Raw genomic sequence first — 27,324 nt, 5'->3', positions numbered from 1 at the left:
AAAAGAAAGTGTATAATCCTGGCTGCATAGTTCTGTTGGTTACAGCATCGTCCCAACACACCAGAGCTGCCAGTTCGATCCCCGGTCAGGGCACATGCAAGAATCAACCAGTTGAGTGCATTAATGAGCAGAACAACAAATCAATGTCTATCTCTCCTCTCCCCTTCCCTCCCTCCATCCCGCCTTTCCTCTCTCTCTCTCTCTCTCTCTAAAAGTTAACTTAAAAAAAGTGTGTACTGTATGATTCCATTTACATAAACTTCTGGAAAATGCCAATTATTTTATAGTGACAGAAAAAGCAGCCCAGATGGTTATCTAGGGACAGAGGTGTGGGGAGAGCAGGATGACAAAGGGGCAGAGGGAGCTTCCGGGGCCACAAACATGTTGACGGTTTCGATTATGGGAGCCGGTGATGGTTCACAGGTGTGTACACGTGTCAGAACCCATACACTTTAAACACGTGCAGTACAGCAAAGGAGCCTACACAGTGGACCTGCAATGAGCTCAACTGTGTCCTTCTGATTTACACAGCTACATTCGCAAGTGTCCGTAATGACAATGCATCAGGCTTAGTAGCAGACACTAATTTAGCAAGAAGGACCAAACCACTGGTATAAAATAAAAATGCTTTCAAAGGAAAAAAGTAAAATGTCAGCAGACTGTCTTTCCCTGGGGCCCCATGGGTCACCAGCTAAGAGCGGTCAGGGAAGTGACCGGCATCGACAGCAGTGGGTGCGTCTGGGAGCCCACAAGGAAGCTCCTGAGCTGGGACCCACCTCCTGCTGCATTTCAATTCCAGCAGGTCCCCATCTGTGGCCTTGAGCAGGTAAGCTCTGCCACGTCCTCCCACACCGACCACTCCCACTGTCTTGTACATGTCCGGCCGCTCTTTCCCAGGCAGCTCCATGCCTGCAGTGCCCCCTGCGCCCCTCCCGAGGCAGTGGCCCGGACCCTCAGGGGCAAACAGGAATCATCCTGGGAGACATTTAAACATATGCACGACGGGGCCACTGCCCGCAGGGGCTCCCGTGCAATCATCCAGTGAGGCCCGGACTGGGAACCGCTGTTCTTAGGGCGCCCGCGTCTCTGGGGAGGGCTATGCTCCCCGCCTCTGCCAGGCTGACCCCTTCCCGGTCCACTGCAACCCAGCTGTCAGAGTGCCCCAGGGTGGGCACTGACCTTGACAGCTCATCCTAAGGACCAGCAGGCCCTGTGCTCAGAGCTTAACCAAGGTGGAGAGGCAAGGACACCAGCCACGCCCGGAGGTGTGATTGACCTAACAGCTCAGGAAGCCAGAAGTAAGTAACTTACACTCCATTCGGACCATGAGGGAGGACTCTCAGAGCCACGGGTGCCACCAGATCAGAATCCCTCCCCTAAGACTCAGCTCAGAGACAAGCCTTTCCAGGTCACACCATTGAGGTCACGGTGTCTGCCGGCGCGCGGGAATAGTTTCCGCCACAGGTGAACAGAGACACTGGCCCGCTGCTTCTTCATCGCTTATAACCCTAAATAGGGGCTTTCTGGGCCAAAATCTGTGGGTGACTAATAGCTTACATGGCAGAGACAGAAAGAAACAGAGACACATCAAAAGATTAACAAAATGACTTTCCATTCCAGGAAAGAAGAGAGATTTAAAAAAAGAGAGAAAGGGTGTTTCACTTACAAACAGCATTGGATGGAAATGACACAGTATGAAATATTAATAATCCTGAAGCTCTTTGTTATGTAAAAGAGGATTAAAAAACCCAGCTCCCATCTGACGAGCTACACTGTACAACCACCACCTCTCCTCTTCCTTTGCCCAGTAATGGCCACAGTGATGCAATAACCACATGAGATAGCTGTCTTCCTGGATAACATCACCTCGTAAAGGATGCAATTAGGGGATGCAATGAAATGCAGTGTTTAAACTGGTACTGCAGGCTGCCACATTTGACATGGCTCTGGATGGACAGGTTCTTCGTTACAGTTTTCTCTTTTATACAATTGCTCTTTGATTTGGTATCTATCAAAGACACTGAGTTTTCAATTTCAGAACAGGTCTGAGGCAAATAAAAGAGCAGCTGGAAGTGAGGCCAGGGCCAGAACCAGACCAAAAGGTGCTGCCATGCCTCATGGCGGGCAGGGCGGCAGGGCTCTGGCCCCAGCCTCCTCTGGTCTCCCTCCACGACCCCTGGCAGATCCCACCCACTCTCAAGGCTTCTCCTGCCAACTTCACACCACTGATTACCAAACTGTTTCTTTAACAACAATCCAAGCTCCAGACCCATATTTTAAAAAACATTTTACTGTGAAAATTTTCAAATTTACACAAAAGTAGATAAAACAGTATAATGAGCTCATCAACAGCATTATGTTCTTACCATCCAGTTTCAACAATTAGCAAGTATTTTTATCATACCCGCCCGTCCCCCCACCCCCAATTGGAGAAAGCAGAGGCTAGAGTATTTTAGAGCAAAGTGAATCCATCCTACTGCACCCAAGGCTGCGAGCACCTCGAACAAATACTTGAAACGGGACTCATTACCCTGCTTGCCCGCTTACAGACGGCACCGCTGCCGCGTTCTGCGCCCAGCCAAGCAAGTGTCTGAGAAGCGCCTGCAGGGTGAACGGGGTAGGCGCGAACACGCAGGGACCCGAGGCCCAGGCGGAAGGTCGAACACCAGGCAGAATCCGGGACCCTCGGCTTCCTGCCAGGGGCCAGCACTCGTGTGGGTAGACACAGGGCCCTGCTGGCTGAAGGAGTCCCCTGTCCCTCTACAGCACAACACCCCGACAAGCTACAGTTCTCAGTGTGTGGCTATTCGCGGGACTGAACATGGCTCTCTCCGCATGGTGCTAAGGAAGCCTAACAACATGGGGCATTTACAACAAAGTGTCCCTCTGTTTATTGCCCAGACAGATGATTACATTAATGTTGATGAGGGATTCCTTCTTAATTTCTCCCAGAGAATCTCCTGCTGCCCAAAAGAGGGGATAGGAGACGAGTGATGCGAACCAACTATCTTTTAAACAGCTACGAAGCAGAGTTATCCGCATTCCATTACTTGGTGAATCTCTCTAATACACCACTTCCCACAGAGTACCCATCACGAGCCCCCAGTGCCTGCTGCAGTAGCAACTGCAAGGCTGCAGCCTGGCTCTCGGGCCCTGTCGACTGCCTGAGCCTCTCTCCACATCCCATCCTGTCTGGCCTCACTCAGCAGGGCCAGGCCGGCCGCAGCTCTAAAGCCTCACCCTTACACATTTCTGTCTGTCCACGTGGCACCGGGCTCCCAGGCAAGTAAACACCCAATGCTTATTCTTCCAGTTTACTAAGAGCCATGAGCAGTGCAAACACAAGTCCCGAGCATCTTGTAAAAAGATATTCTCTGCCTCTTCAGCTGCGACGTGTGTGCGTGGGTATGCATTGCAGCACGAAGGGGAACTGGCCCTTACGACTCATTCATTCAGCCATCAGTGCTGGGCCAAGGCGAGGCGGCAAAGGAGACGCAGAGAGCCCTGGTCCCCAAGGAGTTCCCAGTCTAACCGAAGCCCGGGGCAGGCAGCGGCAAATGCCATGGGAGGGCGGGCTACGGTATGAAAGCCCAACAGGAGTTACAAGCTGAAGGTGTTTTTCTGCCCAGGCGCCAAACCACATTCTCCCTCCCCAGTCACTGACACAGGCCGAGAGAGACGTGGTCCTTCCCTACCTGCCGAAAACATGAGCACAAAACGCATGGAAAAGGACAATTCGAGAAGTACTTCTGAGTGACTTCTCCAGACCCAGGAATGAGAAACTAAAAGAGCAAAGAAAACAAGGCGACAGTGGAGACTGAGCGCAGGAGGAAAACATTCTACCCCTGGCCTCAGAATGCCTTCTGATTGTTTTTCAAGGAAAACAAAAAACAAACTAATGTGAATAGCAACCAAACCAAAAGGAAAAAGAAAGCAGAGGGAGAAAAAGAAACGGGGCTTGTGCAGTTCAACTCCACAACCGAATCGGGCAGGGCCCTGGGCTTCCCTGTGCCCACTCTGAGCCCTGAGCACCCAGTACTGACCACAAATGGTTTCTTTCTGTCACTGGGTCAAGATGGTGTGACAACATTCTATAGCGTTCTCCCCCCTTTCCCAGCCACAATTATAAAACTGAAAACATTTAGGTATGCTAGTTCCTACCACCCTTCAACTAACAGAGACAGAAAGTCCCAGGGCCGAAGGCCCCCTGTCAGGGGCCCTGGCTGGCCGGCTGGCCCTATCCAAACACAGGCCCGAGCAGGGTTCTGGGTGCAGCCAGTCCCCCTCGCCGTTCCTGGAGACAGCCAGTCTTGCAGGAAACAGGCAAGAACAGCACTGAGTCGGACAGCTTACACGGGATGCTAATAAACGAGCTCTGCAGGGCCGGTTATTGGAAACTGATCTCTTCCTTATTAACATGGTCCCACAATGGAGAGAAAGATTTCTCCATGTTCTAGAATGCAAACAATGTTTTAATCTTTAATTATATTCTCAATTTCAACTGTTCTGGAGAGTTACAGCCACCAAGGCCAAGGATTATTTCTTTATTACATAGCCTCTCAGTGGTATTTAATGAATATTGTTGCTTAACACTTGCCAACTGGGGAAAGAAGGATTTGGCGAACTTCTACCCAAGTATGATGACTTCTTCTAAAACTGGGGAAATTCACAGCTGCAAAGTTCTCTGTTTCCTTTCAGGGACACTCCGTACAGGCTTGCCAGCCCAAGCTCAGGGTGGGGGTGGTCCGCCTGAGCCATTGGCACCCCTGAAAAGGGGACTCGGGAAACGGTGCTCCATATTTCAGGGCAGAGAACCAGCCTGCTCCTCACTCAGGGTTGCTCCCTGTTACGTGCTCAGAGGAAAACTCAGCCCCAAGAAGAGTGATGCCAAACATACTGACTTGTCACCATGTAACCATGTATCTCAGCAAAATATGGAGACCCTCAGGGGGCAAAACAAAGCCCCAGTAATCAAGAGGAAAACTGGGACCCTGAAGGAAGTGTGTTCACAGCCACCATTCAAGTGCCACCTGTATGGGGGCATCTGTAATGGTGAAGCTGGAGGAAGCGGCATTTCAGGTCTGCGTGGCTGAGGACAGCTGCCGGCGGGCAGCCTGGAAGGCCGGAGACACAGAGAGGCCGACGCTACGGCCGGGAAGAGGCGAGGGCTTCTTGCACTTCACCCTGCCTGGTGTCTGCTCGGCTCACCCAGCCACCACCACACAGCCCCGCCCTCATTCATCACCGTCTCCAAGGACAGGGCGAAGTCGTGCTTCACTCTGTGTGACTCCGCCTGGTTTCATGGGAAGCAGAGGGCAGCCTGAGCCTCTGCCTTTCAGGAACAGCAGCAGCATTTCCACTCCCTGGAAAGGATCCAGTCACCCGTGTAAGCACCACTTGTCATTTCCAGGGGGTGGTCTTGGGAATCAGTGTGCAAGGCAGTGGCAGAAAATGAGTCTTTCAGTTCAACTCCCAGGCTCCACCAGTGGCCGTGCCAAAGGCGATCTGTTGCTCAAACACTGGGACCCCGAGGTGCATGCTGTCATCATCCCTGTCACCTCCAGAACCGGTGGTGTTCCTTTCCAGCAGCGCCTGTCCCTGCACGTGGTTTCCGTGTTGCTGGTACTCAAACCTGAGGTAGGTCGCCCAGGAGCAGGAGCGGGATGTGCATGCTCCATGGCATTAGAGTCGACGCTGCCGCAGATGGGAGTGCGCAGACAATGCCACGGGGGCTCTACAGACCACCGAGGAACACCATTCAGCGAGAACAAGGAACGGACCACGGACACGTACAACATAAATGACTCTCCACAGCACCAGGCGGAGACAGAGAAGCCAGAGAGAAAACTGTTCTGCGTGACGCCACTTCTGTGGAGTCCTGGAAGAGGCAACACTCGGGTACAGGAACGGAAATCGGACAGTGGTCGCCTGGGGTTATCAAGAAACCACAGCCAAGTACAGTCAACTGTTTCAAGGAGTTCTGCTATAAAGAGGAGAGCAGAGCCCTGGCAGGTGTGGCTCAGCTGATTGGAGTGCTGTCCTGTAACCAAAAGGTTGCAGGTTCAATTCCTGGTCAGGGCACATGCCTGGGTTGTAGATTCAGTCCCAGGTCCGAGTGTGTACAATCCCTGGTCTGGGCGCATATGAGAGGCAACCAATCGATGCTTCTCTCTCCCATCGATGTTTCTCTCTCCCTTTCTCTCTCTCTGAAAAAAAAGAGGCGAGAGGAGGTAGGAGGTGGAAGGAGTGAGATTAGGATCTGGGTGTGCTTACAGGAGAGGGGTTTCGGGTAAGCATGTGGGCATTCCACCAGGAGTGACCCAGGAAGGCAGGGAATTCTGACAATGCAGAGAAAGGAGGCGGATGCAGAGGCGGCTCAGGGTAGGGGAGAGGGACTGGGCTTCTTGGGCAAGCAGAGGGCTGTGCTCAGCTGGGAGCACAGACAGCACCTCCGGTGACCAGGCAGGAGGCAGCCTACGAAGGAGACGTGCCCTTAACGTAGCAGGGAGGACCTTTCCACCAAAGATGACGGGATACAAAGAAAGAGCCCATCTCCACAACTTCCAGGGGATAAAGGTAACACTTAAAAAAATAACTTTTCTGTCAAACAATTTTTTATTCTCTCACACATAAATGAGGTCTATGTGTGCAGAATCAGAACACAGAAGAGCTGTCATCTCTGCTACCACCGAAGGCCAGCATTCCACCCAGCAGAGCTGCTGCAGCCGGGGTCCCCAGGCTGCTCAGCGTGGCTGCACCGAAGGAAACCCATCTTCCACGTCAGCACAGAAGCACACTCCTCAGTGCATGATAGAGCTGAGACTGCTATCAAAGAGACCTGCGTCTGCCATAAACACAAACATACCTCATCATGCAACTGGCAGATCACACAGGACAGCCCGTCCAGACCGACGGCAACACCCCCCGGGGCTGGGAGCCCAACAAGGGCACCTAGTACCGGGCGCACAGCTCCCATACGTGAACACCACCACCCCTCTGCAGAAGACCTCGTGTGCGCACTGGGGAGCGGGGCGGCAAGCCCTTCATCAGTGCCCTCCGGAAGGCTGGCAGGTGATAAAGATCTTGCGACGTGAACAGTGTCTGTCTTCTCACAAGCTTCTTTGGAGGGGAGACAGATATGAATTGTCAATCCCACACACCACTAATACAATGGGAACACAGGGGGACTCTGAGCCTTGCATTTTAACAGCAACACCCTGCACAAAACAGTCTGCATTGCTGCCACGCCTGAGGTCTCGCAAACGCAGGTAGAGCTAGCTGGTGGTGTCACGGCAGCCCACCGCCCTCAGCTGCCGCCGCCACTGCATCCACCGCCGTGCACACCCAGGGCAGGGCGAGCAAGGGCCCAGCCACTGCTCTCTCAATGGCCACCTCGCTCACTGAGAGGGAAACCCGCTCCTGGGAACCCTGCACTGTGCAGAAAGCCTCTAGCTCTCGGACAGAGTAGAGCCGGCATCCTGCAGTGCTGGCGCGGAGAAAGCTGGAGGCTCTGCCGGGCTCTGGTGCTCTCGGCTCATGTGCTCAGGGAGGGCTCACCTGCGGTCAGGATGCGCAAGCACCCTGTGGACAGGCCCCTTTGGAGGGAACGGAGGTCTCCCGTCAACAGCCAGCCCCAGCAGGCCTGGCACATGAGAGAGACACCTTGGAAGTGACCTTTGAATCCCAGCCCACCCTCCAGGTGACTGCAGCCCTGGCTGATCTCTGAGTGCAATCTCATGAGACACTCGGAAGTGGAACCGGCCAGCCGAGCCACCCCAGGCTGCAGACGCACGGAGAGTGGAGGGCTGTGTGTGCTGCTGCTAAACCACCAGGCTGCGGGCAGTCTGTTACGCAGTGCTGGGTAACTAATGGACCACCCCGAAGGACTTTGGCGTGGTCTTAAAAGGGAGTTCAAGGGGTCTTCTTAATGACAAAGGTATTTTATGGTTATGCGTGCTTATTATAAAATTTTGTAATCAGTGTTCCACAGTGTACAAGCAGAACATGGGTAATTAACATACAAATTTAAATAGTCCACAGATCAAATTATACTACCTTAAAATCTAACAACTACACCCAATAAATATTGAAATGTGATACAGAACAATATGACAATACAATCCTTTTTGGAGGTTTTTTGTTTTAAAAAATTATATATTACACCCTGGCTGGTGTGGCTCAGTGCACTGAGCACTGGCCTGCAAACCAAAGGATCACCGGTTCGATTCCCCTCAGGGCACATGCCTGGATTGCAGGCCAGGTCCCCAGTCACACGAGAGGCAACCACATATTGATGTTTCTCTCCCTCTTTCTCCCTCCCTTGCCCTCTCTCTAAAAGTAAATAAAAATTTTTTGAAAATTATATATTAATATGCATAGAAAAAAGTCTAAAGAATATCCATCAAAACCTTAACAATAACTTTCTCAGGGTGAAAGTATTATTTTGTCTTTTTTGTTATCTTTCTTTTTCTCAAACCTACAATAATGTATATACTACTAGTGCCCCCTCTGACTACAGTTTTCATAACCCAATTAAGCCGGGCCCTGTTGTATCGGTGTTTCTGCCCCCGATATCTGAAATAGCAAGTGGCACGTGGCAGGTGCTCAACAGAAGCGCACTGGGCCACCGTCAGGTATAGATCCCACCCGCTGGACAGCGGCCCTGTAAAGGATTCCAGGGTGGGGCGCGCCCAGAGAGCTCGCTGATGTGAAAAGGCGACAGTCCATTTTCACAGGAAATTGGCTACCGAGTATAGGAAATCATTTCAACGCTGTATTCTTAGCACACAGTGACCACTTCTCTCTTTGAAACTAAGTGTTTTGAGTGATTTATTATAAATTTATAATGACAGTTGTGAACACCTCTCTCTCTCTTTTTTTTTTTTTTCTGGCATGAGAACAGAGTCTGTTGATTGCCTTGCTGCTTAAAATAGTTTCCGAGTGTCCTCACAATAGCGTGTCACCTGTAAACAGGTTTCAAGCCAATGCAAATGAGCAAATGGCGAACAGATGGACTGAGTGCTGACTTTTGTCAAGAGGGAGTTCGCAGCACACACTTTCTGGCTCTGGTCTTGTGGGACCGTCAGAAAGTCTTTCGCTTCTCGCCGAGTGTCCTGCCTGGGCAGAGAATCCATGCAGGGAAGTGACAAGTCAGAAGGCCTGTTAGACTTCGGAGAGCTGGGAGCTGAGACTTGCAGAAGCACCACATGCACACACGAGACACAACAGACACAGAGATGTTCCCCGAGAAGCTTTCTGCCGAACAGAGAAGACTCTGTCTCGCCTCATTCAAAAAGCCCCTGTCGTCTCCGAAAAACAGGGCACCTGTGTCCGCGGCAGGCGGAGGCGGGCTGGTTGGTCATGCTTGTTCTATCCTGGAAGCCAATGTTAACTGTGAAGAAAGCCTGAAAATCACCGAAGCGGGGGGAGTCTAAGAGTGTCCCCCGGTGAGAGACAAGGCCCCCAGGCCACCCTGGAAGTCTCCCCAGCCTCTCTCCTCCGCACCTGCCATGTTTCCACCTGACGTTACCGCTTTGCGGAGCCCTGCTTTTGACCACCCGGTTCACACAGTGTTCCCTTTCCATGCCTACACGGTCCCTCTTAAGAACCAATCATAACCAGAAATTATTGTATTGTATTGATTAATTTGTTTAGAGGTGCTTTCTTTTTTATCCTTACTCAAGGACTTGCTTATTGATTCTAGAAAGAGGGGTGGGGGAGTAGAAACATCTGTGTGAGAGAAAAACATCCATCTGTTGCCTCTCGTATGTGACCCAACTCAGGACCGAACCTGCAACCCAGGCATGTGCTCTGACTGGGGATGGAACTGGCGACCTTTCAGTTTACGGAACGGTGCTCCAACCAACTGCACCACAACAGCCAGGGCAAGGAGGTGCTCTTACTTATTTTACTTTCCCCCAGTAAAAAAAAAAGCTTCAGGAAGATGGGACCACGTCTGTCTTACTCATGATTTTATCCCCAGAGCCTAGGACAGTGCCTGGCAGATAGTAGGTACAACAAATATTTGCTAATCAAACAGAAAACAAACGAAGGCCAACAAGTGCGTTTCATCTGCAAACGCGTCTTTGGACTGGACATTTTTAAACATGGTTTGTAACTGAGGGTGTAAAGGAAATACGTCAGTGCGGAAGGGCGGGAGGACACAGGGAGCGTGTCTGAGTCTGAACCAGCCGCTGGGAGGCACCGCCCTCTCAGGGGCGCGTGTGTGCCAATAGAAAAGCCAGCGGCAGAGACCGCAGTGTCCACCTTTCGGATTCCACAGCACTGAGTGAGCCTTGCTCCTCATCCACCAGGGCTCCTGGTACAAAATAACCCAACAGGTAAATGAACGGACCGATGGTGGCATTTTAGAAAGAATACTATGTGGCAACAACAAAAAAAAGAACAAACAACCTGGATGAGTCTAACAGATACTATGTTGAGTTAAAAAAAAAAAAAGCTGATACAAAAGATCCCACGTGTGATCCATTAATATGAAGTTCAAGGACAGCTAAGTTGAAGAACGAAGCCAGAATAGTGTTGAATGAGGGGAGAGTGGGGGCTCGTGTGCAGACTGGGAACAGGAGAAAGAGCCCTGAGTGGACTTGGGCAGTGGTGGCCAGAGCTCAGCCTGGGTGGGGCTACGTGAAGGAGCACATTATCCTCCACGTGAAAAATTATCAAGCTGTACACTTTATGAACCTTACAGTTTTCTCTCCTACTGAAAAAAGAGCACACGTATCTCTATTTTTAAAAAAGGAAACAAAAACAAGTGAGCCCAGCACCGCCTCCAGCACCAGCCCTCCCGGGTTCTGCAGGCAGCCTGCAGCTCGTCTAAGTGTGCTCCTCGGCTGTCCCGTTTGTCAGAAAGGACAGCTGCACTCACCTGCTGCCTGCTGTGGGGATGTGACAAGAAACAAAGAGTAAGCTAGGAGGGATCTTAAAGCCCTAGGTGGAAAAGGCATACACAGAACACGTCAGCTATGAACTGTATTACAACTGCTTCATTTAAGATCTATGTAAAGTGTTACCTATGTGCCGGGTTTCTAATTTTAACAGATACTTTTTTGAAAGAAAAAAAACAAACTTGCAAAAATAACTTTTCGTTAGCCAGAAACAAGCACAAAGGAGCACTTGCCCCAGAGAGCGCTCGCTCACACCACTCATGCCTGCTACTCACTGAGGTGGTAAGACAAGAGTGGTGGGCTGGGCCTTCGGTCTGCGCTTCGCAGAGACTCCCATCTGGTTAGCAGAGCGTTTCAATGACTGTTGATTCAAAAGGCCGGACGCCAGGCCTGCGTGGTACTGCAACTGTGGAGAACGACAAAGCAGAGGGGGAGGAAAGTGAGGTTTGGGAAGGGGGGCCAAGGGGTGTGACACCAGTGACACTCATACATCTCACCCCTTTACAACATTTTAAACCATTTCAAATGCACCTGCTAACATCTCCCTTCGAGGAGGGCGTTCAGGAGGAGATGACCAGAACAACAGGAAAAGCACACGAACAAAGTCACTCATCACAGCGTCACATAATGACGGAGGACTGGGAACCACCGAGTGCCCAACCAAAGCTGGGAAACTGGCTAGAGAAAAAAAATAATTTTACTTCATCTTGATGAATTGAAAAAAGAAAACAAACAGGTGACACTATAAACAGATGCTTAAAAAGGTGCTAAAATGTTAATAGTGTATTTCTAAGTCATAGAATTAGAGTAGTTTTTACTTTATTTTTTTACTACTATTCATATATACTTTATGTAAATGGTTTTAAAGCCAATGTCATTTTTTATAAGAAGATCCATTTGTTCCTAAAGATAAATTAGTTCTGGGAACTCTTGCTACTGTCGCGTCTTGCTTATAATAAAAACCACATAAGTCTTAGTACCACAGTGAGCAGGAGCATAGTACTGCTGGTAAAAGGGCTCAAACACACCAGGGGTTAGGGTTCAGAAGCACCGGGACGCTGTTTTCAGTGGTTGAGATACAAGTATCAACCATGATAAGTTCAGGATATTTTACAGCAACATATAAAAATGGATACACGTGCATTGAGGAGGAAGAGATTAAGAAGTTAATTTTACTCCTTGTACATATAATTGGAATACAACGGGGGCAAGGGAGCAGCATGCTTTTAAATGGGCTCAGGGCCAGCTTTCTTTGCTTTGTTCTGGACAAACTGCTAAGCTTTGAGGTTACTTAGATCATTTTACTTCTCTATACCTCAATTTCTCTATTGGAAAAGAGAAGTAATTGCCTAACTCTAAACCAAACAGGACTCAAAAAAAGCCCACCTTGCCCTGGCTGGTGTGGCTCAGTGGATTGACTGCCAGCCTGAGAACAGAAAGGTGCGGGTTCGAATCCCTGGCAGGCACATGCCTGGGTTGCAGGCCAGGTCCCCGGTGGGCGGGGGAGGATGTTTCTCTCGCACATGAATGTTTCTCTCCCTCTTTTTCTCCCTCCCTTTCCCTGTCTCTAAAATAAATAAATAAAATCTAATTATATCCAATTTGACATGTGACAGTGACTCTTATCTTCCTCTTTTTAAATCCCATACTTTTGTTATTTTAGATCGTAAGAGTTGTCATCAATCTGTCTATAATAAAATTGTCCTTGAAAGGTATTCCAATTTTAAACAGATGTAAATAAAACATTCAAATGTGAAAATGCCACGCTAAGAATCTGGATTGAGACCATTTATAACAGCTAGTATGCTTCTTGCTCCTCTCTCAAATTAAGCAAGGTCTTCCCAGCATGTATTTAGAATCAACTGAACACACAAATAGTAATTCATTCTGAAGCTCTGGATCAATTTCTTTCCCAAACGCTCTTCAAAGGACAGATTTCCTCTGCAGAGTCAGCTACATTACAGCTCATGGTAATGAGACTGGTGACCACCGTTTAAACGGGGCTGGGCCCTGGACGCAAAGGCTAATAGCGTTCTGAAAAATAAATGGCCTCCCCCGAAGCCACTGGGCTGCACACAAATACAGAAGGAAAGAAAACAAAACCAAATGAAATGATCTGCTTCTTGGTAGTGGCTATAAAATGAAGATATCCAGTCACCCAGTAAGGCTGAAATGTCTGTGTTTGGAGCATCCATATTGCTTTTTAACAGCCTCTTGATTTACGTGGTCGATTTGCGGCGGGAGCCTTATGGCTGCACAATACAAGACAAAGATATATCACATTCATAATAAAAATGGAGCTCCTCTCAGGGTGGAAAAGGGGGGCATAATTTGGCTTTAACAACTCATCTTAGACCAATGAATTTTGCTCAAATTTGTTTTTCTCCTACAGAGTTCTTAAATGGGAAATCAATGGAAGCAAGGGACAGTACAAGTTTGAAAGACAATGTTTCAAAATGTCAGCTACTTGGATTTCGATCTTCCCCACCAGAATTTGCAATGAGTGCAATATGCATGGGGCTTTATGGAATTAAAGGGAAAGACAGCTTGGCAGGGGCCCCCTCCTGGCTCAAGGAGTCGGCTCTCCTTTGGACTCTCCTCCGCTTTGTGTCCCATTAAGGCCCATGCAAGCTCAGCCCTCCAGCCCTGCTGACTCTGAGTGGAAGAGGCCTGCTAACTGTGCAGAGTGGCGGGGTGATTTTGCCCACCTGGCATCACTTTGAGCATTTGTTCAAACAGACAAACAAAAGAAAACCAAAGCAGCAGAAAGCAACGTGCTAGCTGCTGTCCGTCTCTGAAAGGGCTCCTTCATGCCCTCGGCTCCGCTGGACAGTGTCAGTCCGTGCTGCACCCCGAGAGCGCGTGGGGACGGAAGACTCCTCTCCCCGAGCCAGGCCCGCTGACTCACAGTGATCAAGCGGCATTTGTCAGTCATATACCCCTACCCCGGTTTCCAGGAACACTGCTCTGTCTGTCAGGATCTATGAGGGCCCATTAAATATTTACCGGGCCGTCTTTATAACGGGGGAAAAGGCCAAAGTCAATAAAGCTGACAGGCAGCGCCTGTCCAACTGGATTTATACATTACTTAAGCAGCAAATACTCCATTCCACGAAACAGTTTAGACCCAGAAAGACTCTTGGAAGACGTTCACTCAGCCAGTGGTTTTAAAACAGCGGAAGGAGTTCACAGCTGACCCATAAATTAACATTAAGAACTCACCACGCCCTCAAACGCTGCCACAGGCTTTCTCAATTACAGGTTCTGTGATATTTTCTATAAAAATATATTTCAATAAACATACTCTGCTCCAATTGTCTGTGGCATGGAAAGAACTCTGTTTCAAAAGCAACTTACTAAAGTCCCAGTGTAATTTTTCTATCCAAGATCAGTTCTGCACTAACCAACGAGAATAAAATGAAAATGGGAGAAAAAGTATATTCCGATCTTTTAACCCCCACGTCGTACAGCTGTGGGGGAGGAGGGTTACGCAGTGCGCTGGGGGCAGGGGTCTTCACCACCTGGTAGGTTACTGCTTGGTACTAACAGCAATTTCAGGGTTCTCTGGATTGGGGAACATTTCTCTAATTTCTGCTTCCCATGGTGGACCTAGGATTCTTCTGTCAGTTCTCAAACTAAAGCTCTTTCTAATCAATTATGTCTGTTAGTTTCCTCTGTACACGGAACAATTTCAACAATGCATAGTGATCTTGAGGAAACACGATTAAGAATTAGAAAAACCTTGATTTGCAGAGTATTTTTAAACTAAGGCTGCTTTAGTAATATTAAGTACAAGAAGGTGCCAAGTGTTGCCAAGCGGGGATCCTTGTAAACCCTAGTGGCTGGACTAAGAGCTGTGCAGTGGTGGCGTGGAAGTAGCACCTTGGAAGCGTGCTACTGAGCTCCGCTACTAACAAGAGCCGTGTGGCCCTGCACAGCTCACGCCCCTCTTTACAGGACAGGTGGCGCGCCCTCTCCCGGGGTCCCCCTAGCTCTCCAGTCTGACCCGTCCCGGTTCTAAAGGAGCCACAGGGGGAGTTGGTTTCACCACAAACTAGTGAAATCCTGTCCCTATAATTTCACACAAGAAGTTAGCAAACCTTTGGGTAGCCTAGGCCTTTAAAGAATCTGTTTTTAAAGAAGTCTGAACTATTAAGGCCAAGTTCAATGAGCTTTAATATGCTTCAAATTACAAATACCACATACTAGAAGGAATTGGTAAGAAGAAAAATTACAAAAAACGGGAATCAAATGCAAAGTTTCTGACTTAAATCTTGGGTTCAGAAAATCTGACGAGCAATTGTGCCCCCCTCCCTCAGTCTCCTTGCTTCAAGTTTTCCACACTGTTCTACATGCTCCTGCCTGCTCCAGGGTCGGTAAAAAATACATACGCTTTGCAATGGACAGAAGTCGGAGAAGAAGACAGGAAACTCCTCGTGCCGGTCACAGTCAGAGCACTAATTAGGCTAGCGGTGCTCAACTAGGCCTGGGACTCCAGAGCTGGTGCGCGCAGGCCCTCCCCCGGGGCCCAGGGCACAGCCACTCCTCAGGCAGCACCACCCCGCCCAAGCCATATGGCCTGAATCCCGCTGAGGACACCTGACACCCCAAAATCTCAGAACCCATAAGCCAGGTCAATCAAGCTTCGATTCGTGCCACTACGAAAATCACCACTTCCTTGTCTAAGGTTCCCGAAAGCTGCTTGGCCGGGGGTCTCTCAGGGCATGGTGCAATGTACTTTTAAAAGTCACTTCATAGATAATTACATGCAAATGTCTAAGGAACACTAGCAAGGCGCATTGATACTTCTAGTTTCTGAACCTTTGGCTGAAGAAAGAGATGTAATGAAGCCATAACTGATCCTGGCTGGCTTAGGCCAGGGGAAGAAAAGACCAGGAGGCGAGGGGGCCACCCTTCCACCAGGCCCTCTTGGTCAGCCTCCCTTCTCTAAGCACAGCGCTCCCGACTGTAGTGGGGCCTGGCACCTAGGAAAGGCAGCCCTGGGTTATTTCTTGGTCCAGCAGTGAAGCTGGCCACCCAGGGAGTCCCTGCGGGCGAAGACCTTGCTACTGATCACTCTGTATCTCTACAATTCCCAGGACAGTGTCCTGCACGCAGGTGATGCTGAGTAATCTGTCAGCGGATGAGTGTACCGCCAGGTGAGCACCAGGGCTCTGGCCTGGCCTGTCCCTGTAACCTGTCCAGGGGACAGAATGGCTCCCTCGGACAGTTCTCAGGGCCAGCCTCCTGAACACACCAACACGCTGCTTTGCAGGCGCCTGCCGTCATTACGGAGCCGTGAAGGAGTCCCTTCCTCCCCTTCCTCTAGCTGCCCAAAAAGCAGCGGGGTCTGACGCCCCATGCAGACCTGCGTCCAGGCAAAGGCACCCCAGGGACTGCACGGGGACAACTTTGCTGCCAGAGAAAGGCCTTAGAGAAGCCACCCCCATGCCACCCCCAGTCCCATTTTACGCTAGAGGGGATGCCAGCTGAGAGAGTGAGTGACCCAAGGTCACGCCGCTCTTCAGAGGAGAGCAGGTCCTTCAGCACAGGCCTTACAGGCTGTTTTCCGTGGGATGAGTGTGCAGCGTCACTCTCCCTGGTGGCGCTGGCTGGCGCTGGCTGGCGCTGGTTCCCTGTGTTCCAGCAGGCAGGCCAGCAGCTCTTCCCGGACAGGGACCCCGACCGCGCTCTGCGAGCTGAGCTGCAGTGTCAGCGTCACAGCGCTCCCTGGCTCCTGGCTGCTCCCCTCATGCCGACTCTTCTAAGCACTGGGGTGTCACCTCTTCTCCCTTCCTGCCTCCAGTTGCGTCTAACATGGGGAGTTTGGGGAAGCTCTCTGTCTTACCATTTTAAGGTTTTAAGATCATTCAGGGTTAAAAAAAAAAAAAAAAAACTTGGAGAAAAGAAACCTAGAAATCTCAATACTGTCAGAAAACTTACACCTAGACTCAGCAGGAACACACACCCGTCCCAGCAGCCCGGACTGCTGTGTGATAGGGCGGGCAAGCCACTGCCTAACAGGTTTTATAGGTCCCCTTACTGTCCTGGGAGTCTGTACACACAGTCTGTTGTTATTAGGGGTTCTGTTCGGAAAATTGTGTAATATATCCCAAGAGCAACAAGAAAGGATGTTATCCACGCAGAGCCACCTCCCCCTCGGAACACTGATCAAAACCGCTGGTTGGGAACAGAACACGCCAAAGCTCACAGCCCCCCGTCCGAGGACACGTGACACCTGGGCCCAGCTGCACCCTGTGTGGCTGGGACGTGTGCAAGGGCGGGGGGTGGGGGGGGACGACGATAATTTGCAATTCTCATACAGCCTACCCCCTCTAAACCATTAAGCTTTCAACTAGAACCAAGATTTGTGCAAACCCAGGGACACTTCATCATCACGTGGAGTCGCAAAGACCTTTGCCCCTCGTTATTGAAACATGTTTTGTTTGCAGCTAATGAGAAAGAACCATGTGTTATAATAAAGCTCGGGTGCTTCTTTTGAATATAACTCTACGGAGAAAAACAAGCAAGCCTGCCTGATATCATCTGTGCCAAGGAAAACAGCTACAGAAAAATACCATAAATCTAATTGTTTCCCTTGGATTTTTATCTAAATATTAGATAATGGTATTAGCATCTTTCCTCCTTTTATCTCTTAATGTTTCTTCCAAACAGCCAATGTTTTTTTAAAAAGAAAAACAACCTTAGATTTGACTTTTTATGGGTAAATGATCTTTTTATTTGGTCAAAACAACATCAATAAACCATAAGAAGGAAGCCTCCAATTTATTTGCCTATTTGTTCTCTATCAGGAAGCTAGGTTTCAGGCCTTTCAATTACTCTGAAAGCAGGACACCAACCCAGGGCCGTGCTTCCTGCTCAACTATAGTGTCGCTGACGTGCTAAATGCCACTTGGGTTTCTTTGTCCCTGTGCACAAATCCTCAGCTGTCCCGACTTCACAGGCTGCCAAAGACCCAGGGGACCGGGAGGTGGTGGCGGTGCTTTCCTTTCTCAAACGGCAGTGCTGTTTGGGGTCTTTCGGAACCATTCCCGGGACACCCCAGAACTCACACCTTTATTAATAGACCCTCCTCACAACTGGGCCCGTTTGCACCACAGCTGCACACGTGTCATCACACGTCAAAGATGCCAGTCGGCGGGCGGAGACAGCGCTCGTGTCTCTGAGCAGATTCACTAGCAAAGCGAACTGTGACTGTGGCTAAAAATGGAGGAGACGACCTTCACAGGGACGGTTTGTAGAGTCAGAAAGAAGACAAAAGGAAGCAAAAAGGAAAAGCCGAGCAGTGAGCACTGAGAGAAGAGACAGAAAGGGGGACACAGGCGTTACTGCTTCCATCTCTGGCCGAGCAGCTCACGTTCGCGCCAGGCTCTCACCAATCTGCCCACCTGGCCCTACAGGGTGGGGCACGGGCTCATAAAGACCACCTGGCCAGTAAGAAGGTACGGGCAGGAAACTGAAATAGGGTCAAGGCAGAAGTCTGACAATGCAGCAAGGAGAGCGTCCTACCAGATTAAAAAGGATGTGGCAGTGGGCGGGAGAAGGCCCTTTGAAGGGGGCCAGCCGGGCGGCAATCCTGTCCTCTGGGGCTCCTAGGAGAGGACGGGCGGGGCCTGAGTAACCCTCCATTCACACACTACACTCCATTCCCAGCAGGCACAGAATGCGCGCCTGGCCCTTCTCCGTGCTGACCAAGACAGAGTGAAAGCGAAGGATGCTGCATCCTGCCATTTCCCTCATCCTTCACCAGAAACGCCGAGCGCTACTCTGTTTGCTTTTAAGTCAAAAATACGTATGTATTTTTTATAGTCAATGTTACCTCGTACTAGGCTTACAGGTGCTGCACAGGATTAGACAACTGTGTGCTCTACCAAGCGCCCCCAGTATTTCCAGCACCCACCTGGAGCCACGCACAGTCATCACAATGTGACTCACTGCCTGCCCGTTCTTTTAACGCATACTCAAGGCCTGGACCAACAGTCTAAAAAGTAAAATGAGAGTTATGTCTAAAGCCTTTTCTAACATTAAAATTCTATAATGTTATAAATATTTCTCTATCAAAATGCAGTCTGAACTTGACTTCCTAGTATGAAAATCAACATTGGTAAAACTGAAATATACTTAGAATGCAAACATTTCACCGTCGCCCAAAGTCTCTAAATCAGGCCATTCCTTGGGGGTGGGGAAGGGCCCTCCGTGAGGCCAGCTGCCTACTACTAGCTGGAACCCAGGGCTGGGCCAGATGCCTATCAGGTATCAAATGTTTACTGACATACAACCTTTATTCACGTGTTATTCCGCCCAAACAGAACAGGCGTGGGGGAAGGACTGAATACTCCCATACAGCAGATATATCCCCGAATATTTCTTTCCCCCTGAAAAAAGAAAACAGAAGTTCTTGAACTGAGAAATGAATTAAATGAAAACCACTGGCTGCTTCCATAGCTCGTATCTGGAGACTGACTGCTAAGCATTAGTCATCCGCCTAGCTGTCACTGAAAAGATTTCAGTCAAGAAACCAGTAAACATGATTTTTAAAAAACTACCCATCTGATCAATATAAAATTACAATTAGATTATTATCAGCTTCTTTTGCGAGCAGTAAAAATGGTTCCCGTGTGCCTCCTGGTCAGCACAGATTTAGGTGGGGAGTCCGTCTTCCCTCTCCAGGGTCACGAAGGGGCAGCTCTGTTTCCAGCCCGCTTCCTCGGCCCCACCGGGGCAGTCCGCACCAGCTCGCCTGGCGCCCTTCCTCACCCCCTCGGTCAGTCAGCCGGGGAGGCCACCGCCTGCGAACTGACCCGAATTCCCCCCGCCCCTACTCATGTGCACTGTCAAGTAGGAAAAGGTGGGAAAGGAGGGCAGGTGGCGCATGCAGACAACACTCAGAAGGAAGGTAGAAGGGGAGACAGGGCCTGGTGAGCCCTGACTTGGAAAGACATGGAACTATGATGTCAGACAGACTGAAAGTAAGGGTGGAGGCCGGGGAACAGCCGCTCAGTGTGGAGCCTGTGAGAACAGGGGCCAGGAAATGGGAGAGAGCGTTTAGGAAGACCCGTTTTTCATTGGTCCTTTTTAACAACTGCCTTTTCCCTTGAAGAACAGGAGGATGAACGAAAGCCTGGTGGCTGAGAACTCCTGGGGGCGATGGGTCCAGGGGGCAACTGCTGTCCTTGGCACTCTGCCACGAAGCAGTGGAGGGTAAACCTGAGACTGCAGCCCTCGGGGAGGAGGGCGAGCTCTGCGGCCAAACAGCCCATCTCGACCACGAGCGATTCTGGACATCGCTGGGTGTTTCTTCTCCCCTCTGCATCTGTTCCTGCAGCAGCCCAAGAAGAAAAACATGTGGCTCTCATAAGGACAGAGTGGCTTTCTTGTTGACACTCCCTCTGGCCCTTTCCTTATGGAAGAAGGGGTTGCCGGCCTCCTTTCACTGGACCCGGAGAACTGTGCAGAAAGTGGGTGATACGAAGCGTGCGGAAGCCTCAGGTACAGGGCCCTGGACGCCACTCACACAGACAGAGCTGGTCCGGTTATGGTCACAAGTCTCCACCCCAGAAATCTTCCTCCTCCCAGGATGCCGGCGAGGACTGACTTCTCACAAAACCGATTACAATCGTCATCTTTTCATCAACTACTGTCATCCTACCCACGCCAGACAATAAACTGGTGAGTGTAAAGGAAAAAGAAGGAAGGGAACCCACGAGGCCGTTCGGAACGAGGCTGCGTGCAGAAGGAAGCCCCACTCAATTCTCGCACAGCTGAGGAAGTGTCTACCGCACGGGCGGGGCCTCTCCGGGCCTGGGACTGAAACTCAGTAAAGTCAAGGACAACTGCGTGAGGACTGTGGGGACCCGGCCGGATTTCCTAGTGAAATGCACCCGGGGGTCGGGAGCAGGGTAGGGGGGGGCGCCTTCTGATACACCGCGGAGATGGTGCTTTTCAGCCTGCACACAACCTAGGCGCCCTGCAAGGTCGTACAACCTCCAGGCAGTGAACAATCAAGCCCGGAGGTGTTTCTCATGCTGCAAACGGACTCAGCGCTGGAAGACCAAGCTCCTCTCCAGACCCCAGCGTCCTCGTCCCCCTCCTTCCAGGGCCACTGCAGTCCTACTGCTGGAAGCAAAAAGGAAAGACTCCTTTTGACTGACGCTGTCTGCGCAGGAGTGTGGGAAAAGACAAAGCAGGCATGGGACTCCGTGATAGGATTTTCCTGCGGTAACTATGGGGCTGTGATTTCTTTGGTAAGAAGAAAATGCAGAAGTCATACGTACTAACAGTGGGTTTGGTTTGGTTTAAAATGAGCACCAGATCAGAGTGAATTTTCTACTGGTCAACACGAGCCAGGTGTGACTTCTACTCTGCTTGATCTAATTAAGAACACAGGGACATAGTTGCCACCTAGACACAGTCAGAGAGCCCTTACTGGACCGGTGTGCGACCTTGAGAACCTCTTCCCTCACTGGGGATGACACCACTCCTCGATATTACTCGATCACTCTAAAAGTGACCCAGAACGTCAGTGAGCAAAGCCACACTCACGTTCTCGGAGTCGGTGAGGGTTACGTACAGGGAAGCGCTGAGCAAAGCGGCTGGCACAAAACATACACTCGACAAATGTCAGTGACGACTCTGAACAAGCTGAGGTTGTAGAGCCGATAACAATTAGAATGAGCTCAGGGGAGACTGAGCCAATAACTGGAAGGCCTTGTTTCCAACAAAGATCAAAAACAAAACCACCTCCCCTCCCCTGCCCCAAAAAACACCCTTAGAGGCGATGAGCCAGTGAAAACCAGGCCTGTTTTCAAACAGATCTGAGGAAGGGGGCTACAGGGAAGGCTGGACTGAAAGGGGGCGGGGCCCTGCTTGAGTGCAAATTCCTGAATCCCATGATGCTCTGCAGCCCTCCCCAAAGTCTCCCAATACTGTTCTAATGAACAAGCCAAACAACCAAAACAGGGATCAGCAGCCGCCAGCTCGGAGTGTCTAAGAAGGGATGGTAACAACACAGCCATCACCAACCACCCACCCCAGACAAGAGCCCGAGTGTGGCAAGCAGCCTTCTTCAGGACCAGGGGTGCAAAAGCAGGCAACCGGCACCATATGCAGCGCTTCCTTTCCGTCCATGATACTCAAACTGGCTGCCTTTCCCCTTCAGTAGCTGGCATGCAAGGAGCCGAGAGAAGCTGAAGCTTGTTCGAGCCAGTCCCAGAGCCTTTCCGAACCGCCTTGTACAAGGCCAACCACTGCGCACTGCCGCGTGCTTTGCTGCGTCTCTGTCCGTGCTGTTTCTCCAGACCACTGCCACAGGAAGTAGGACCCATCTCACACTAGACCACCGGTCTAGCTGGGGCCCACGAGGAAGCTCCGTGAAGATTCGCTGAGAATGGGCGGCTTGACGGAGGGACAGCACGGCGCCAGACCCGGACAGACGCCATGAAGAAACGTCCTCTGCTTTCAGAAGGCCCAGACCCGCCTGGAGTGAAAGCTCCACAGGAGCAGCTGTATGTCCGTCTTCACCAGTACTCGGCACAGCGATAGAAAACCGGCACCAATGCCATTGGCCAATACACACAGAGGACTCACTGTGCTTCAATTAACCTACAGAACCGCCCTGTGAGGTCGCAGCTCTGAAACCTGTTTCACAGACAAGGAAATGGAGGCACAGCTGGTAAGTGGCTTGCCCGAGGCCAGAGAGCTAGTAAGTGGCAGGGCCGGGACTAGAATCTGCACAGTCTGGCTCCAGGGTCCCTGCTCTGTACCCATGACACTGATGGCCTCTCCAGAACTTAGCACGTTCTTAACAAGCACCTTTTCAGTAAATGAATCGTAACTAAATGGCCAAGCATGGGAGGAATTTGGACTCAGAACCCCCTTCATGCATAAGGTCCCCACGACCAGGTGAAGAGGGAAGCACTGCCTCCCCCAAAACCCCGGCTTGATCTTTTCACGGGCGATGAGTGGCCATTCGCAGCTGACAAAGCTCTGCTGTGCGGCCCCACAGAACGTGGGGGATGCAGGAGAGGCGTCCACCACCAGGGCTCCTGCGAAATGCGGATGTAGCTCGCCGCCGTTCAGAAACGGCTCCAGTGCCGGCCAGCCTCCCCTGGGGACCCTTGGCTGCTGACTCCCTGCCCACTGGCTGCCTCTTCTGGCTCAACAGCAACCTCAACAGCAACCTCGGCTCTAGGCTCCCCCTTGCTCTCTCCTCCAGGCCCCGCCTGCTGCCGTGTGCGTGTGCGCATCTGCACACGCACCTTTTCACCCACTTAGTGCCTTCTGGTGTATCACACCCGAGCAAGGGGGGACAGGACGAGAATCTGCCAGTACAGAGCCATAATTAGTTTTTGCAATATAAAAATGTCTAAAAAGTTCTGAGAGTCAAATGCTTTCTCAACAATGTAGATGCCAAAACTCCAGTGGCAGCAAAAACTGACATGAGCTGATGGGAGTCTATTTAAATCTTAATTTATCTCACTCAGTGCGACCGGCCTAACCATTGGCTACACAATATTTGATTTCAGGGTCCTGCCCCAGACCCCGCTGGAGAAATTAGTGTGGCATGTGGCAAATGAATCATACCACCTTTCAATAATCCAGAATATTCTAAAAGTCAAAACACACTCAGACCCCCACATCTGTGGCTCAGGACTAGGGCCTGTGCCAAGCGGTGGAGTGTGGTGTGCCGGTAGAGAGGCATGCCACCCAGCACCTCGGTAATGCTGGCAGCCTCTGACTCTGGCACCATCCGCGATGGAGTGGCCACAGCCAGCCTCCCGAGCCCCAGGGCACAGAGCCCCCACCACCTCTGAGAAGAGCTGGCCCTGCCTCCCTCCTCACCTCACCGGGATGCCTCCACTCTGGCGGGCTCCCTTTCCTGGTGCACCAGCTTACTCTGGCCTCAGGCCCCTCCTCTAGCTGTGGAGCCCTCCCTCCTCACCTTGACCTTGCACAAATGACGCCAGTCATACAGGTCCCTGTGCGTCACCGAGAGCCTTCTGCGGTCCCCTAACCTACAGAGAGGCCTCCGGGTCCTCTGTCTCACCGTGGTGTTTATACTCACAGCAGTAAGCCAGAGGAGGCGTTTCATGCCTACTGTTTGCTTCTTTGTTCAGTGTGTGCCCCCCACGAGAACAGAGCAGGCTCCACCAGAGCACAGACTTCAGCTAAGCTCTGAGTCACTGCAGTAGCACCGACACCTAGAACAGTGCTTGACACAGCGCTGTGGTTCGAACGATGCTTGCTGAAGGAATGAATGAGTGAGTGAGTGAGTGAGTGAATTAGAAAACACTCAGAAGCGGCCTGTAGGCATTGAAGAAGCTGCACACAGCCAGACCCACACTCCCGGCCCACACGAAGTAAAAACCCATGCGATGTCCAGGTGGTCTGGGTTTCTCACACCTTCCGTGGACTTGGCCCAGCAGGCAGCCGGGAGGGGTCACTAGGAGCACTGAGCAGGGAGTGGTACAGTCAAAGGGCACCGGAAGCTTCGTCATTTTTCAGAACACAGCGCAACCTCGTCTGCATCGGGGTCATCTGTAAAGCGCGGGTCGAAAACGCAGGTACGACGTCCCCCTCGGCCGTGCTGGGGCGGAACTGGTGCCCAGGAGCCCAGGGGCTAGCAGGACAGGAGGGAAGCACCCGGCGGCACTCGGACACACTGCGGTTCGAGCACAGTCACAGCACAACCTCAGATTTACTGGCTGACTCACTGACTCGAGAAGTCGGTCGCTATCTGGAGCCCCCAAGAACACGCGACAGAGGGAAACCTCAGACAAGTCTCAGCGCCTGCTGGCCCAGCACTGGGACCTGGGCTCCTCGGTCAGGGCGCTTGCTCCGCGCGCACAGCCGAGGGGTGGCGGGCGGCAGGACAGGAACAAAGAGTGGAGACGAGAGTGTTTAGACCTTGGACCTACACTGGTGCTAAGCTACACCTGATACGGGATGCGCAGTGCAAGAGCCTTCAAATAGTTAAATTTCCAATCTTTTTAAAAAAGAAAATCCATCAGATTTGATTGATAAGTGTACTTTTTAAAACTAAGAGTAAAAAAGTGAAGATTGGCAACATTTTTCGCCATATAATTTGCTTTCTTTGCCTTTTTCCACAGCACTGCCCATAAATCAAAGAAATGTTAAAGAGGCACATATATCACCAACTGGCATTTCAAAACTATTTACCGAGTCTTTTAACAGACACAGGCCAGGGCACGGAGAGCCATGACCAGAGAGGCTGAAATTAACTCTCAAACACTGTCAGAGAGTTAATTAAGTTTACAAATAACACTCCAATGAACAAATTATGATATTTAATAAGAACAGCCTCAGCGGATCAGGGTTACAAAATATGCAGGGGGTGGGAAAGAAGACAAGCCAACAGAGTTTTTCAAACAAGAATAATGTATATTTGAACAAGCTGCCTTTCTATGAGTAAGCACAGAAATCTGGAGCCAGGTGGGGGAAGTGAGGTTTTATCAAGTATGGGATGGGCTTGTGAGCTGCATTTTGCATTGCCCTTGGGGAGAAAGGAGGGGGTGGGGGCATGGTCCAAAAGTTGAAGATCAAGGCTTACAGGCTACTTACTAGGTGTGAACTGCTCCTAAAGGGGGCACAGAGGTCAGGAAAGAGGGATTTAAAGGAGCTACGTTTCCCACACAAAAAATGCGGGGATCCCCCAAAGGCAGAACACAGTAGTCCTCACTTACTGGCGATAGGTTTTGCAACTGTAAGCAAACTGCGTAAGGAAAATCAATTCTACCACAGGACAATTAATATAAACGAGAGTTAAGCTCCTACAGCATCTCGTCAACATTATAATGAAACCATTTTGAATGAAACAATGGTACTGAGGACCAGCTGCACTTGAATTGGTGGCTCACGGCTGGTTCCCAGGACAGACGAGAGGTGGAAAGGCTCAGGTTGCTCTGACGAAAGCCCACAGGTCACAGCCACTGCTCTCCACCCTCCTGCAGACCTGAAGTTCACGTTCCAGGGGCCCCGCCGGCAGATTCGGTTCTTGGTGAGGGTCGTCCTCTGGGCCACCTCACCATGTGCTCACATAATCTTTGTGTGTCCCCCAACAGAAAGAGCTCTGGTCCCTCTTCCTCTTCTTGTAAGGACACTAATCCCATCCTGGGGGAATCTACCCTCCTGACCTCATCTGATCACCTCCTAATACAATCCCACTGGGGCAGGGCTTCCACACCGAAATGTGCGGGACACAGACCGGCAGTCCAAGGCGGCACAGCCTGGTGAGGGCCTGGCACCGTGCTCCACTCCTGTTCCCGGTGCAGGGCTGTGTGCACTGGCCCCAGAGTCGGGCTCCGCCTCCCACCAGGGCACTTCCTGTCCCCGCACAAGGGCGGGTGGCTCTGATTTTAACGGAGTTGCTCCTGCTTTGAAACACTGTCACCACCCACCAGGAGCTCTTGCCCTCCACCACGCACCCCAGCAAAGCTCATGGCTGGGCACCCAAATAACAGGGGCGCTCCACTGAGACAGAGGTTTCAAACCGCTTGTCGGTAAAAGAGGGGGAAGGGCCAATCTTTTCTTCTCAAGAACTCAGCGTTTTATTTTCTCTCCCTCCTCCTACATAATGAAATATTAGCATCAGAGAGATTGTCTCAGAAAGCATACAAGGGGCCCAGAGATGTACTACTCCGTTTCAAATCACCAATGTACAAATGTCTGCACAAATTCCTTTGAATCGTGCAATGAAAAGGAGACCCTTCATGGAAAATGAAAGCCCATTACATCAAAATGTGCTTTTTACAATACAAAGTTAAGATGCTGCAAACCTACGTGTAAAAGAAAGCAGAATGTATTCAAAACAGGAGCCAGAGGTCTTCCTGTTGCACACAGCAGAACGAACAGTCAGGTTCACCCGCTCTCCCTCCTCAAACCACCAAGATGACAGCAAATGAATAAACCCAGGGTGTAAGCCCACAAGGATAAAGAGAACAGCAGAGGAGACGACAGCAGAAACAGAGGTCAACATAATTTTAGACGACAGGAAGCAAATGGACCAGAGCTACCGTAGCAGAGAGAAGCACGTGGACAAGGCACCCTACCCAGAAGGGAGGGTTGGGAAGGCGGAGGAAGTCAGCAAAGAGCAGACGGAACTGGACTGCAGAACTTCCAGAGCGGGAGGAAGGGGAGGCACACAGGATGTGGAAGCCAGGTGCGGGGTGAGAATGAACGCAGCTGGATGGGCTGTCGGGGAAGCCGACCTTTGGCGTCTCTGGGCCACACTGGAAGAAGAGCTGTCTTGGGCCACACGTTAAAGACACTGCGACACAACATCACAAAAAAATCTCATCGTGTTTTCAGTAAACGTGTGGTTTTCTTCTGGGCCGCATTCGCAGCCACCCTGGGACACATGTGGCCTGGGGGCCGCAGGCTG

At 50.8% G+C, this 27,324-nt stretch overlaps 1 protein-coding gene across 3 annotated transcripts in view; it reads right to left on the bottom strand.

Moving 5' to 3' along the window:
- MED27 (mediator complex subunit 27) overlaps positions 1 to 27,324 on the bottom strand; it is a 172,518-nt gene that overhangs the window by 102,547 nt on the left and 42,647 nt on the right. For all 3 annotated transcript variants that reach the window (XM_024562011.3, XM_045196710.3, XM_045196712.3), the window contains exon 3: positions 11,180 to 11,310. In XM_024562011.3, the coding sequence (XP_024417779.1) occupies positions 11,180 to 11,310 (131 nt within the window). The remainder of the gene's footprint in view (positions 1 to 11,179; positions 11,311 to 27,324) is intronic.

This window comes from Desmodus rotundus, chromosome 1 (genome assembly GCF_022682495.2).
Source record: "Desmodus rotundus isolate HL8 chromosome 1, HLdesRot8A.1, whole genome shotgun sequence".
NCBI lineage: Eukaryota > Metazoa > Chordata > Mammalia > Chiroptera > Phyllostomidae > Desmodus > Desmodus rotundus.
This window is presented reverse-complemented; position numbering and strand designations above follow the sequence as displayed.